Source organism: Erinaceus europaeus, chromosome 13 (genome assembly GCF_950295315.1).
Source record: "Erinaceus europaeus chromosome 13, mEriEur2.1, whole genome shotgun sequence".
In the NCBI taxonomy this organism is placed as follows: domain Eukaryota; kingdom Metazoa; phylum Chordata; class Mammalia; order Eulipotyphla; family Erinaceidae; genus Erinaceus; species Erinaceus europaeus.
In genome coordinates, this window is record NC_080174.1 from 66,675,656 (window position 1) to 66,690,842 (window position 15,187).

Here is a 15,187-nt window from a genome sequence, read left to right on the forward strand (position 1 = left end):
TTAGCTTTTTATTTTTAATTAAAATTTTTTTTTTACTTATTTATTATTGGATAGAGTCAGAGAGTAGTTGAGAGGGGAGGGGGAGATAGAGAGGGAGCAAGACAGAGAGACACCTGCAGCCCTGCTTCACCATTCCTGAAGCTTTCCCCCTGCAGATAGGGTCCCAGGGCTTGAACCCAGGTCCTTGCACACTGTAATGTGTGTGCTTAACCAGGTGCGCCACTGCCTGCCCCCCCTCTTTAATTTTCATTATCTTTATTTATTAATTGGATAGAGACAGCCAGAAGTCGAGAGGGAAGGGAGTGATAGAGAGGGAGAGAGGCAGAGAGACACCTGCAGCACTGCTTCACCACTCACAAAGCTTTCCCCCTGCAGGTGCGGACTGAGTGTTAGAACCTGGGACCTTGCGTGCTGTAACATGTGCGCCCAACCAGGTGTGTCACCACCCAGCCGCTACGTATGAATTTTATATGAGACAACGGGATGGAGAGAAGCCAGAGCACCACTCTGGAATGATTATGGGGACCAAACCTCAGGCATGCAAGTCTGATGCTGAGCCATTTGAGGCATTACCCCAGTCACATTGACTAAGATTTTTTTTTATTTTTTCATTTTTAGTTCTTCTGAACTCAGGATTCATCCTTTAAAAACCGTCTCAGGTTGACCTAAGACATTAATCTACACTGCCCCCTAGAGGATTTTTGTTTCTGAGATAATGAACTCTTAAATCCCAGTAAAAACAGAGGATCTTTGTGAGTCATTCTGACTCCCTACAGAAGAATCTATTGCAGTCCTGCTAGAGTTACTCCCAGCATAGCACAGATGAAAATTACAGTGCTTTAGGAGAGAGTAGTACAAAATTCAACAAGGTTAACAACCTTCAAGCATGGGTTTGAGCTCTTGGTCACTGCATGGTAGTGCCTGTAGGAGCGAGTGCTGTGGTGTCTCTCCTCTCTCTGTCACTCTTTGCCTACCCCTTTTTCTTTTTCTTTTTTCTTTTTTTTAATTTTAAATTTATTTTATTTATTTATTCCCTTTTGTTGCCCTTGTTGTTTTATTGTTGTAGTTATTATTATTGTTGTCGTTGTTGGATAGGACAGAGAGAAATGGAGAGAGGAGGGGAAGACAGAGAGGAGGAGAGAAAGACATTGCAGACCTGCTTCACCGCCTGTGAAGCGACTCCCCTGCAGGTGGGGAGCTGGGGTTCGAACCGGGATCCTTATGCTGATCCTTGTGCTTTGCGCCACCTGCGCTTAACCTGCTGCGCTACAGCCCGACTCCCCTTCTTTTTCTTTTATTGAGAGAGATGAGGAGAGAAAGATGCCAGAGCACTTCTCAGCTATGGTTTATGATGGTGCAAGGGGATTGAATTTGGGATTTGAAGCCTTAGGCATGAAAGTCTTTTTGCATAACAATTATGTTAACTCTCTCTCCCTGCCTCTAATTAAAGGAAAAAACAGGGCTACCAGAAGTGATGGAGTCATGAAGGCACAGAGCCCCAGAAATAATGCTGGTGGCAAAGAAATCTACTACTACCACTACCACTACCACTACTACTAACTATTATTATATTAATAGTTGTTGTTATTAATGAACTGGACAGATAGCATAGTGCACAGTGGTCATGCAAAAGACTTTCATACCTGAGGCTATGAAGTCCTAGGTTCAATCTGGATTAAACCATGAACCAGAATTGAGCAGTGTTCTGATTTTTTTTTTAAAAATCATTGATGATAGAGAGAGCCAGAGCGTCACTCTGGCATATGCAAAGCTGAAGACTGAACTCTAGAACCCATGTCTGCAAGTTCAGTGTTCTATTCACTGTGCTACTTTCCAGATAAGTGGTTTTATTATTTTTTTAATTATTTTTTAAAATTGTCTTTATTTATTTGACAGAGACAGCCAGAAATCGAGAGGGGAGGGGTAGATAGACAGAGAGACACCTGCAGCCCTGCTTCACCACTCATGAAGCTTCCCCTCTACAGGTGGGGACCAGGGACTTGAACCTGGGTCCTTGTACACTGTAACGTGCGTTTAACCAAGTGCGCCACCACCTGGCCCCCTTGGTTTTATTATTTTATTAAATATTTTATTTAAGGATCTGGGACAGAGTTACTCAGAAATAACCATTATGATACAAACTTTATGTCATATATATATATATTTGTGTTTGGTGCTGGTACTACATATCCACTTCTCCTGGAAGCCATTTTTTCCATTTTGATTGGGATAGGACAGAGAGAAACTGAGAGAAGAGGGGAAGAGAGAGAGGGAGAGAGAGGGAGGGGTAGATAGCTGAATGGTTATACAAATAGACTCTTATGCCTGAGGCTTCAAAGCCCTAGGGTCAATCCCCCACGCCACCATGATCCAGAGCTGATCAGTGCTCTGGTAAAATAATAATAATAATAACAATAATAATAAAGGAAAGACACCTGTAGACCTGCTTCACCACTTGTGAAGTGACCCCCTTGCAGGTAGGGAGCTGGAGGTTCAAACCAGGATCCTTCCACAGGTCCTTGTGCTTTGTACTATGTTTGCTTAACCCAGTGTGCCACTGCCCAGCCCCCCAATTTTATGTAATTTTTTAAAATCTTTATTTATTGGATGGACACAGCCAGAAATTGAGAGGAAATTGGGTGATATACAGGGAGAGAGAGAGAGAGAGACAACTGCAGCACTGATTTATCACTCGTGAAGCTTTCCCCCTGCAGGTGGGGACTGGGGACTTGAACCTGGGTCCTTGCGCACTGTAACATGTACACTCAACCAGGTGCGCCACCACCCAGCCCCTGTAATTTTTTTTCTGTACTACACCTTGACATTATGCATATGCAATTGCACCAGTCACAGCCCAATTTCTTTATTTTAAAAGGACCTAAAAGGACCTAGCGGGGGTTGTACTGTTATGTGGAAAACTAGGAAATGTTATACATGTACAAACTACTGTATTTACTGTTGACTATAAAACATTAATTCCCCAATAGAGAAATTAAAAAAGAAAGAAAAATATTTTCATAAAAAGGAGTGAATATAGAGAGCAGCACTCAGCTTTGGCTTATGGTGGTGCTGGGAACTGAACCTCAGACCACAGGGACCTCAGGCATTCAAGTCTGGTATGTTACCACTGTACTGTCTCTCCAAACCACACTCATCGCCCCCCCATTTAAAAAAATTTCCAATAGAGACTGTCATAGAGGACAGAAAGATGGGGGAGAAACACTGCAACACTGTTCCACTGTCTATGGAACTTGCTCTGGTGCAGTGATATTCCTATGTGATACCAGGATTCAGATCCAGAGCTTCCTGGCCCTGGAGCTTTGTTCATGGTAAGGTTTCCACCCTACCAGGTGAGCTATCCTCCCTCCCTTTATATAATATTTTAATGCTTCTTATTACATGTAGTAGTTGTATTATTTTTTATCTTTTTTTTTTAGAGAGATGCGGGGGGGGGGGGGGGCAGGGGGGAGACAGAGAGGAAGAAAACACCCGAGCAGTGGTGAGGAGGATTGAACCTGGGATTTTGGAGCCTCAGGCATGAGAATCTGTTTGCATAACCATTATGCTATCTCCCCCACCTGTAGTAGTTGAATTTAATCTCTCTATCTTGATTTCTGGCTGTCTCTACTTAAACAAACAATTTAAGTACACTTTTAAAATATTCTTATATTTTTATTGTTTTTATTTATTTATTGGATAAAGACAGTCAGAAATTGAGAGGAAAGGGATGATAGGGAGGGAGGGATGGGGTGGGGGAGAGGGGAGAGAGAGAGACCTGCAATACTACTTCAACATTTGCAAAGCTTTCCCCCTGTAGGTGGGGACCAGGGGCTCAAACCCAGCTCCTTGTGCATTGTAACATGTGTGCTCAAACAGGTGCACCTGGCCTACCTTTTAAATTTCTTTACTGGGGATGGTAATCATTTTAAGATAGGAAGAGAGAGAGGAATGCCAGGGATTGAGTTTAGGACCTCATGCTTGATAGTCTAACACTTTAACTAATGCACTTCCTCCCAAACTGTTTTTTCTATGTTTTTGTATTCTTTTAAAAAATATTTTATTTATTTATTAATGAGAAAGATGGGAGGAGAGAGAGAGAGAAAGAACCAGACATCACTCTGGTACATGTGTTGCAGGGGATTGAAATCAGGACCTCATGCTTGAGAGTCCAATGCTTTATCTACTGTGCTACCTCCTGGACCACTGTTTTCATATTCTTAATATCTGTCCTATTCAATTTTATTGTCAATCCTTGGAGGACCCATGACTCCGTTATAGCTGGGCTAAGCACAGGATGGATGTAGTGCAAAACACTAGATAGATGTAGACTCTGCAATGTTGTGGTGGATAAGACACATGCAAATAACTCCACTTAGTGGGACTCCCACCTGACCCCATTTTTATTCCACTTTGATTGGTGTCTGATGCACACATACCTATTGAAAACTTTAAGTGATGGTGTAATAAGGTTTGTATACTTATGCAGATGTGAAAATGCACTCCTGAAATTTATTTATTTATTTATTTATTTATTGTTGTCATAGCTGTTGTTGTTGGATAGGACAGAGAGAAATCAAGAGAGGAGGGGAAGACAGAGAGGAGAGAAAGATAGACACCTGCAGACCTGCTACACCACTCCCACTCCTAAAATTTTACACTTAAAAACATTTCTACCATGAACAGAAAAGTCCCAGTCATTCTTAACAGAAAGTCCCAGTCATTCTCTAGAAAGAGATGTTTATTCCCTGGAACAAATGCTAATAAATAAGGAGACATGCCTCTGCCATAGGACCTGACCACAAGAGACAAAGCCTGGGTCTTCAGAATTTCCCGTACTGGAACAGATGACCTAAGCCCTAGATCCCATTTCCTTTAACTACTCCAGGAGTTAGCTCATGACATTACTTCTACATCATCTGAACTTCCCTTTCTACTTGATTGTTTTTTCATGGGCATAAAAAAATGCTATTGTTTCTCCATATTACCCTATCTCCCAGGTCCTCTTTAACTTTATAAGAGATCTTTCTCCCTTAAAGAGGCTAGCAAAATAGCTCACAGGCTAGTGCACTGCTCTCTGTTTTGCCATGTATACAACCCAGGTTCTAGTCCAGCCCCACCACATCACCATATTGAAAGAAGCTTTGATACTATGATCTCTTTAAGTCTCTGGTTCTCTGTCTCTATAAAAAAATAAAAATAACAGATGCTTAAGGATATAAGGTTCCAGGTTCAATCCCCCCAAATTCCACACCACTATAAGTCAGAGTTGAGCAGTGCTTTAGTAAAATAATAATAATAATAAGTAAAAAACCATATAAGAATACAAAATGGGGGCCAGAATACAAAATGCTGCAATCACATTATAGAGCACAAGGACCTGGGTTCAAGTTCCTGGTCCCCCACCTGCAGGGGAAAAGCTTCATGAGTGGTAAAGTAGGGCTGCAGGTATCTCTACTTCTCTATCTCCCCCACCCCTTTCTCCATTCCTATCTGTGTCTATCCAATAATAAATAAATAAATTTTTATTTATAAAAAGGAAACACTGACAAAACCATAGGATAAGAGGGGTACAACTCCACACAATTCCCATCACTAGAACTCCGTATCCCCTCCCCTGATAGCTTCCCTATTCTTTTTTTTAAAAAAATATTTCTTTAAATTACAGAATTACATGCTGTGACAGGGGTTTGAATCCACACCATTCCCACCACCAGAGTTCTGAATCTTCACTCTCCCCACTGCAATCCACCACAGTTCCCCTAAAGCTGTAGACATGGGCCGACCATCTTCTCTACAACTATCTGTCCACATTTATACAAAGTTACCCCTTCTTTTCCTGATTCAGTCTTCTCTTTCAATCTTCTCTTTTCCTCTAAACCACTCATGACATCAAAGCTACCTCCATATGTCCCTCTCCTTTTCCTTCTCTCTCTCTGGGTGCTGATGGAGCTGGAGTGTAGAGTTCCCTTATCTTCATCTTATCACTTCTCCCCTGTTGGAAGTATGGATCAAGGTTGTTTATGGGGAGCAGAAGGTAGGAGTTCTGGCTTCTGTAGCTGCATCTCTGCTGTTTTGTGAAGCTGCATCTTTGCTGTTTTGTCCTGTTATTGTGTGTGTGTTTTTTTTTTCCCTCCGATATTATCAGTGGGGCTCAGTGCTCCTGATGGCCATTTTTTCTTCTTTCTTTCCTTTCCTTTTTTTTGATAGGTCAGAGAAATTGAGAGGGAAGAGGGAGGGAAAGGCAGGGGTAGATAGCATAATGGTTATGCAAACAGACTCATTCCTGAAGCTCCAAAGTCCCAGGTTCAATCTCCCATACCACCATAAACTAGATTTGAGCAGGAGAGAGAGAGAGAGAGAGACCTGCAGGCCTACTTCAACACTTGTGAAGTATCCTCGCCTGCAAGTGGGGAGTGGGGGTTCAAACCAGGATCCTTGAGCGGGTCCTTGCACTTTGTACTATGTGTGCTTAACTCAGTATGCTACTGACTGGCCTCAGAAGCATGCTTTTCTTCATAGCTCTTAACTCTGTTACTATGTCAGTTGAGGGGACAGAAAATACTACTCTAGATATTTCAAGAAGGATAGAATTTATTTCAGGGATAGCTGTTTTACCAAATTATTAGGATAGCTAGAGAATTAAATTAAGGGAAGTTCATTGAAATTATTATTATTGCATACCACCAAGGTATGTGATTTGTGGGGAAATACTTGGAGACCACTGCAAAACTTTTTTTTAAAAGATTTTATTTATTTATGAGAAAGATAGGAGAAGAGAGAAAGAATCAGACATCATCACTCTGGCACATGTGCTGCCGGGGATTGAATTCGGGACCTCATGCTTGAGAGTCCAAAGCTTTACCAGTGCACCACCTCCCGGATCACTGCAAAACTTGTTTTACTTCTGTTTCTCAATAATATTATCTATAGGGCTGGGGAATTAGCATAACAATTATGTGAAACATTTTCATGCCTGAGGCTCTAGTCCCTTGGTTCAATACCCAAAGCACCACCATAAGCCAGAGCTAAGTAGTGCTCTGGCCTGTATGTCACTCATTAGAATAAAATAGAGAATTTTTTTTTTTAAAGAAGAGTGTCTGTATTTAAGGGTCTAATCACATTATTTAGCTCTACAGCTAATATTTATAGTGTGGTAAATATTGGGGTTTGGTTTTTTTAACTTCTATTGCTTTACAAGTTTTTTTACAAATTAACTTTGTAGTTAACTTAGTTAGAAAATAATGTAAATATTTACAATAAATGAAAATTTAGAGATGGAGAGAAGATGTGAAAGAAATGCAAAATTTGTTAATTTCTTTATCTTTTACTTAGGAGAGGTACAGTTTCAAATTGGTAGACCAATAAATAACTACACTGGCAGTGGGGGTAAGTAGCATAATGGTTATACAAAGAGACTCTCATGCCTGAGGCTCCAAAATCCTGGGTTCAATCCCCTGCACCACCATAAGCCAGAACTGAGCAGTGCTCTGGTTAAAAAAAAGAAAAGAATAAATAAATAAATACACTGATGGAAGAAATAATGATAAACATTTTAGGACAAATAAACAGCAGACTAGCAAAGGAAAGAATGACATTCCTTTGTATTGAGCAAGACAATGAAAGCATTTTCTCAACATGTTTTAATGAAGATGCCAGGCATAAGCGGCCAGGTGATGGCACACCTGGTTGAGTGCACATGTTACAATGCATAAGGATCTAGGTTCGAGTCCCCACTTCCCACCTGCAGCGGGGAATCTTCTTTAGTGGTAAAGCAGCAATGCAGGTATCTCTGTGTCTCACTCCTCTATCTCCCCCTTGTCTCTTGATTTCTGGCTGTCCCTATCCAATAAGTAAATAAATAAAGATAATAAAAAATTAAAATAAAAGATGACAAATCTAATATAAAAATCCTTACTACCCTACTAGGATTGTTGCTGGACCCTATACTACAAACCCACAAACCCTGGCAGCCTTTTTTATTTTTTATTTTTTATTTATTTTTTTTTTATCAAGTGAAGAAGAAAAGGGTTAACTATTTCAGTTTCATCCAGGTCATTTACTCCTATCAAGAACAGCTTTAAAAAAATGCATATGAAAACCATGTAAAATTTGTTTCCTTTATAGGAAGTTCGTGAAGATAAACTCCAGATGAAAATTTGAAAGGTGAATAGACCAGCTTGTATTTTGTTTTTTGTGCCCCATCAAGCTGACAGCTGCCACTGGCACAGATCCAGGGCAAGAATGCAGTCAAGGATATTTTTTTCAGCACCAGCTACCAGGCAGCCTTTTTTAAATTTAAATTTTATTTTTTATAGAGATGGAGAGAAATTGAGAGGAAGGAGACAGGGACAGAGAAAAAAAATGAGACACCAGCAGCCTCTGTGGGGACCTGGGTTCTAGCACATGACAACATGACTGCTTTGTTGGATGCCCCTCTACCTGACCCTAGTGTTTTCATTTTTAGCATAATTTTTTGTGGTTCTCAATAATTTACAAACCAAGAAGCACTGGTATTACTTTTTTTTTTTTTTTTTCTACCAGAGCACTGCTCATCTCTGACTTATGGTAGTTGTAGGGGATTGAACCTGGGACTTCAGAGCTTTAGGCATGAGAATCTGTTTGCATAACCATTATGCTATCTACCCTCAAACCACATTGGTATTACTTTCATCTAATATTGTTACCAGTATGGTGGTCTGATTTCATGGCTCAGTTTGTGAAAGTATATTGTTTCTCAGTCCAATAGTACTTATTTTTAAAAAGAATTTATTTATTTATTAATGAGAAAGGAGGAGGAAAGAGAAAGAACCAGATATCACTCTGGTACATGTGCTGCCAGGGATTGAACTCGGGACCTCATGCTTGAGAATCCAATGCTTTATCCACTGCGTCACCTCCCAGACCACCCAATAGTACTTATTACAATCACTTGGTCAAAATCTAATCTTACTGAAAAAACTAGTAGATATCTAGATCTTGATTATTAATAGGCTTGTGTAATAGTAAGCAGCTTTATTAAAATTTTGTAAAATATAAAATTTTTCTCATTTCTTGTGTGTAAGAAAGAAACTGAAATCTATCAACATTCAGCTACTTCTCTGTTTACATTGTTCCTTGTCTGGTTAGGGAATGACTTATCTTATTAAAGTCAGTACCCTTTGAAGTTACATTGAAATTCAGGCTTTGCAAGTTCTCGCATCCTATTATAATACTAATAAGTTTTAAAGCTACTTATTAAAATAACAACCTGGAATTAATTTAAACCAAGAGAACTTCCTTTGTCTTTTGGGAAATGATTCCTCTTAAACTTCAGAGGAAGTAAGAACTCATTTATTACTTCTCTGCATGAGTAATTTTAACTATTTGATTACAAACTGCTGGGGTAGTAGTGATAATCTCTGAAGAAGGCAATGGAAGACAGAGACCAGAGGCTGAGCTGTGTGGGATGGACTGTATTTGTTTAGGTTTATTAAGGATGGTGAGCCTATTTGAGATGGTATAAAATGTTCAGGGTAGGGACATGGGGGTTGCCTTACCTCATAGAATGCACACATTACCATGAGCCAGGACCCAGGTTCAAGCCCCTGGTCTGCACCTGCATGGGGGAAGCTTCATGAACAGTGAAGCATTACTGAAGGTGTCTCTTCTCTCTCTCTTTTTTTCTTTTTTTAATCTTTATTTATTGGATAGAGACTCTCAGAAATTGAGAGGGAAGGGGGTGATAGTGAGGGAGAGTGACAGAGAGACACCTGCAGCACTGCTTCACCACTTGTGAAGCTTTTCCCCTGCAGGTGGGTACCAGGGGCTTGAACCTGGGTCCTTGCGCACTGTAACCTGTGCACTCAACCAGGTGCGCCACCACCTGGCCCTTCTCTCTTTCTTTTTTCTTTTCTTTCTTCTTCTTCTTCTTCTTCTTTTTTTTTTTTATAATTTACTTATTTACTCATGAGAAAGGCAGAAAGAAAGAACCAGACATCACTCTGGAACATGTGCTGCCGGGGATTGAACTCAGGACCTCATGGTTGAGAATCCAATGCTTTATCTGCTGTGCCACCTCCCAGACCACTCACTCTTTCTCATTCTTTTTTAAAATTTAAACTTATATTGACATAATAGAGAGAAGTTGAGAAGGAGGGGAGAGAGAAAGGGAGGGAGAGAGAGACACCTGCAGCACTGCTTCACCACTCATGAAACTTTCCCCCTGTAGGTGGGGGATGGTGGCTTGAACCTGGGTCCTTATGCACAGTAATACATGCACTTAATTAGGTGCACCACCATCCAGCCCCTCTCTCATTCTTTACTAAAATATGTATATAGCTCCACCAGAAAACAATTTGGGTAAAGCAACGGTTTTCTTCTTTTCTTTAAAAATATTTATATTTATTATTTATTGGACAGAAACAAAGAAATTGAAATAGAAGGTGAGATAGAGAAAGAGAAAAGAGAGACATCTGCAGCACTTTTTTTTTTACTGCTTATGAAGCTCCCTCCCTCTCTCCCTCCCTCCCTTCCTTCCTTCCTTCCTTCCTTCCTTCCTTCCTTCCTCCCTCCCTTCCTTCCTTCCTTTCTCATTTATTTTGCCACCAGGGTTATTGCTGGGGCTTGATGTCCTACCGCCTTTATTTGATAGGATAGAGAGAAATTGAGAGGGGAGTGGGAAATAAGAGAGGGAGAAAGAGGAGAGACACAATTAGTACTTGTTTCACCACTCACTACTCATGAAGTTTCCCTCCCTAGATGGGGAACAGGGATCAAGCCGGGGTCCTTGCACATGGTAAGGTGTACACTTATTCAGGTGCACCACCAGCCAGCCCAAAGTAGGGATTTTCATGGAATGCTTTTTAAAGATCAGTTCTGTTAATGGGGGAGTAAAGGGAGATTGACTTGGCAAGAAAATTTTGGGGTTTTATTCTGGTAAGAAATCTTCAACAATATCCTGATGATTAGGGGAGAAATGTTGAAGGTTTGTTTACTTTTGCTTTAAGAAAATAAAGCCTACAGTTTAATAGTTAAAAGTCCTAAGAAAGATACAGACATCCTGAGTGACTTGGCTAAGTTTCTTAGTATCAGTTTCACAAACATAGATGTTTTGTTAAAGGCAGGAAACATACATCTATCCAAGAAACACGTAAAAATTGGGCTCAGCCTCACAGAAAAGGCCTGAATTTTCTTCAAAACATTGTCAAAGGAATTTACCTTTAAAAGTCTTAAGTTAAAAAAACATACAATACATAATAAACTTTTAAAAAATAAACTGCATAGTGTATCATGCTTTATGATTCTAGATTGTAATCCTTTTTGTTTTAAGATTTTATTTATTTATTAATGAGAAAGACAGGAGGAGAGAGAAAGAACCAAACATCACTCTGGTACATGTGCTGCTGGGGATTAAATTTTGGACCTCATGGTTGAGAATCCAGTGCTTTATCTGCTGTGCCACCTCCCGGACCACTCTAAGTCTTTTTTTTTTTTTTTTTTTTTTTTGATAAAGGGTGAAAGGTAGAGATAGAGAAGGAGACACCTGAAGTGCTGCTCCATCACTGTGACCTTTCCCCCTGCAGGTGGAGACTGGGGACTCAAATCCAATTTCTTTCCTTCTTTTTTAATTTTTAAATTAAAATTAAATTTTTTTTCTAACCAGAGCACTGCTCAGCTCTGGCTTATGATGGGATGGGGGAACTGAATCTGGGACTTTGGAGCCTCAAGGATGAGAATCTCTTTGCATAACCATTATGCTATCTACCCCTGACCTAAATCCAGGGTCTTATGCATGTTAACATGTGTGCTCTGTCAGGTGTGTCATCACCAGCCCTAACAGCATTGCATAAAAAGACTTGTAGCAGTTGTATAATCAGACTTTTATTTTATTTACTCATGAGGAAGACAGGAGGAGAGAAAGAACCAGACATCATTCTGGTACATGTGCTGCCAGGGATTGAACTCGGGACCTCCTGCTTGAGAGTCCAATCTTTATCCATTGCATCACCTCCTGGATGACACAGTCAGACTTTCCTTTAGAATCAATATATTGAGAATATTTTTGTTGTCACTATATATTTCTATTTTATTCTTTATGAAAACCATCTCATAATATTCATTGTATAGTGGATATACTCCAATTTACTTAATTTCTCTGTTAAAACTATTTCAATTTTTTTCTTAATTTTATTATCTTTATTTTTTTATTGGATAGAGACAGCCAGAAATTGAGAGGGAAGAGGGTGATAGAGAGGGAGAGAGCGGAGAGACACCTGCATCACTGCTTCACCACTTGCAAAGCATTCCCCCTGCAGGTGGGGACAGGGTCTCAAACCTAGGTCATTGTGCATTGTAACATGTATGCTCAACCAGGTGTGCCATTACCTGGCCCCACACAAACATTTTTTTTTTTTAAAAAAATAAAGGTCTGGGGGCCTGGTTGAGCACCCATGTTACAATGCACAAGGACCTGGGTTCAAGCCCCCAGTCCCCACCTGCAGGGTTAAAGCTTCACAAGTAGTAAAACAGTGCTATAGGTATCACTCCGTCTCTCTTCCCCTCTAGCTTCCCCTTCCCCCTCAATTTATGACTGTCTCTATCCAATAAATAAAGGTAACAGTAAACTTTTTTTGTTGTTGTTCTGGTAAGAATAGGGTTTGAACCTGAAGCCTTTTTGCCTCAGAGGCTATGTGCAGAGCCACTACACTAGATGAGCACTCTACACACACACACACACACACACACACACACACACACACACACACACAATTTAAAAAAGTCACTAGGGGGCAGGGTGGTAGCGAATTTGGTTGAGCGCACATGTTACAATGTGCAAGGACTGGAGTTCGAGCCCCCATTCCCCACCTGCAGAGGGAAAGCTTTGCGAGTGTTGAAGCTGGGCTGTAGGTGTCTCTCTTTTCCTCTGTATCTCCTTCTCTCTTCAGTTTCTGGCTGTCTCTATCTCTTTCTCTCTATCTCCTCTTCACCTCTCAATTTCTGGCTGTCTCTATCCAATAATAAATAAAAGGTTAAAAAAAAAAAAGGTAGGGAGTCGGGCGGTAGCACAGCGGGTTAAGCGCACGTGGCGCAAAGCGCGAGGACCGGCATAAGGATCGGGGTTCCAGCCCCTGGCTCCCCACCTGCAGGGGAGTCACTTCACAAGCGGTGAAGCAGGTCTGTAGGTGTGTGTCTTTCCCCCTCTCTGTCTTCCCCTCCTCTCTCCATTTCTCTCTCTCCTATCCAACAACAATGACAACAATAACTACAATAATAAAACAACAAGGGCAACAAAAGGGAATAAATAAATAATAACAAAAATCTTTAAAAAAAAAAAAAGGCAGAGGGAATCCGGCGGTAGTGCAGTGGGTTAAGCGCAGGTGGCACAAAACTCAAGGACCAGCATAAGGGTTCCGGTTTGAGCCCCCGGCTCCCCACCTGCAGGGGAAATGAAGCAGGTCTGCAGGTGTCTTTCTCTGCCCCTCTGTCTCCCCTCCTCTCTTTATTTCTCTTTGTCTTATGCAACAACAACAACACCAATAACAACAATAATAAAACAAGGGCAACAAAAGGGAATAATAAACAAATATTAAAAAATAATTATTAAAAAAAAAGTCAGTAGGTAAGGTGACTGTGTCTTACCGTTAGTGTATCCCAAGTCCAAGCCCTCACTCCATATAGGAGGTACCATACCACCAGAAGTCGTTGTCTCTTTTTCTGAATCTCTATCTGATTGAAAATGTTTCTACCAGGAGCAGTGAAGTTATATACGTAGTAGTCCTCAACTCTGTGGGAAATAATATATATATATATATAGAGAGAGAGAGAGAGAGAGAGTGAGAGAGAGAGAGAGAGAGAAGAAGGAGGAGGAGGAAGAAAAGGAGAAGGAGGAGGAGGAGAGAAATGATCAGGGAACTAAAATGATCAAAGTGTGTTGAGATAATCTGGGTGGTCCCAGAGGTGGTGCCGTGGATAAAGCACTGGATTCTCAACCTTGAGGTCCTGAGTTCAATTCCTGGCTGCAAATGTACCAAAGTGATGTCTGGTTCTTTCTCTCTCTCCTATCTTTCTCATGAATAAATTCTTTTTACAAAGAGAGATAATCTGGCAATAGAACATAAAATAGTGCATATGCGCACCTGTCTTCAATGCAACACTACTTACAGTAGCCAAGATCTAGAAACAAGTGTCCAGTGACAGATGTGTGGAAAAAAAAAGAACATAAAATAGAAGATGTGGAAAGGTAAATGAAACGATGGATGAGAAGCTCCTGTAGTAACCCTACTCTGAGATTAAACCAGGAAATGACAATGGCTTTTTCCATTACTCTTAAAACACTTAGCAGATGCTCTTGTCAGTCTGGAAGCCCTGCCATTTCTAGAAAACATACTGTACTTTTCTTCTGTACCTTATCTCTTTCCAGTTCTCCCACATTTTAGCTTTGCCGACTAAAACATCTCTTTATTTTAACACCTCACCCTGCTATGATGAACTCTGGCTGAAAATTATCCATCCTCTCCCATTCTGCTAATAGAGCGGAATCATTCATTTTTTCCCCTTTCGTAAAAACATATAGTATATTTTTGGCAAAAAAAAAAATTGTAATCAAATGGCAATAGAGTAGTGTGGCTAAGAGCACTGACTTTGGACCTTTTAACTTGCTGTTTGACATCTTTACCAAATTCTCAGAGCCTGACCTGTAAAATGGGAGGAAATGTTACGTGTGGATTAAATCAATTAACAACGGTAAACACACATTGAAGACTGTCGGTGGCGTCCTAGTAACGTTGAGTAAACAGTGGCATCCTCTTGCATTTTTCGTGGGACGCAGTGTACCAGAGCTGTGCGGCTGTACCCACGCGCACTTGACCGCGGGCAGTTTGGTGTGGAGGAGCCGGTCTGCCCCCGCCTGCCTGCGCAGGGACAGACTAGAGAGCCGTCACGTGACCAGTCAAGATGGCGTTGCCCAGCTGTTCCTGGCTCTTGGCTATCGTTCTCCTACCTGGGTTCTGCGGTGCTCGTGTATTTGGCCATCGCGACCCGCCGGCCCCTCTGCCGTTGGTGTTATGGCATGGGATGGGTGAGTGAGTGCGCGAGCCAGCGACAAGAAGGTCAAAAAGAGTTGGTGACACTTTCCTTCTCCCAGCCTGCGTTTGGGTCTGCAAAGCGCGAGTGTGAGGGGTGAAGATCCTGGTCGTGCTGCAGCAGACTA

At 41.0% G+C, this 15,187-nt stretch overlaps 1 protein-coding gene across 1 annotated transcript in view; it reads left to right on the forward strand.

Annotated features, from left to right (window-relative positions):
• The first annotated feature begins 14,925 nt into the window (after window positions 1-14,925).
• PPT1 (palmitoyl-protein thioesterase 1) overlaps window positions 14,926-15,187 on the forward strand; it is a 28,003-nt gene continuing 27,741 nt past the window's right edge. Inside the window, exon 1 of the mRNA XM_060206147.1 lies at window positions 14,926-15,055. Coding sequence (XP_060062130.1) covers window positions 14,932-15,055 — 124 coding nt within the window. The 5' untranslated portion in view covers window positions 14,926-14,931. The remainder of the gene's footprint in view (window positions 15,056-15,187) is intronic.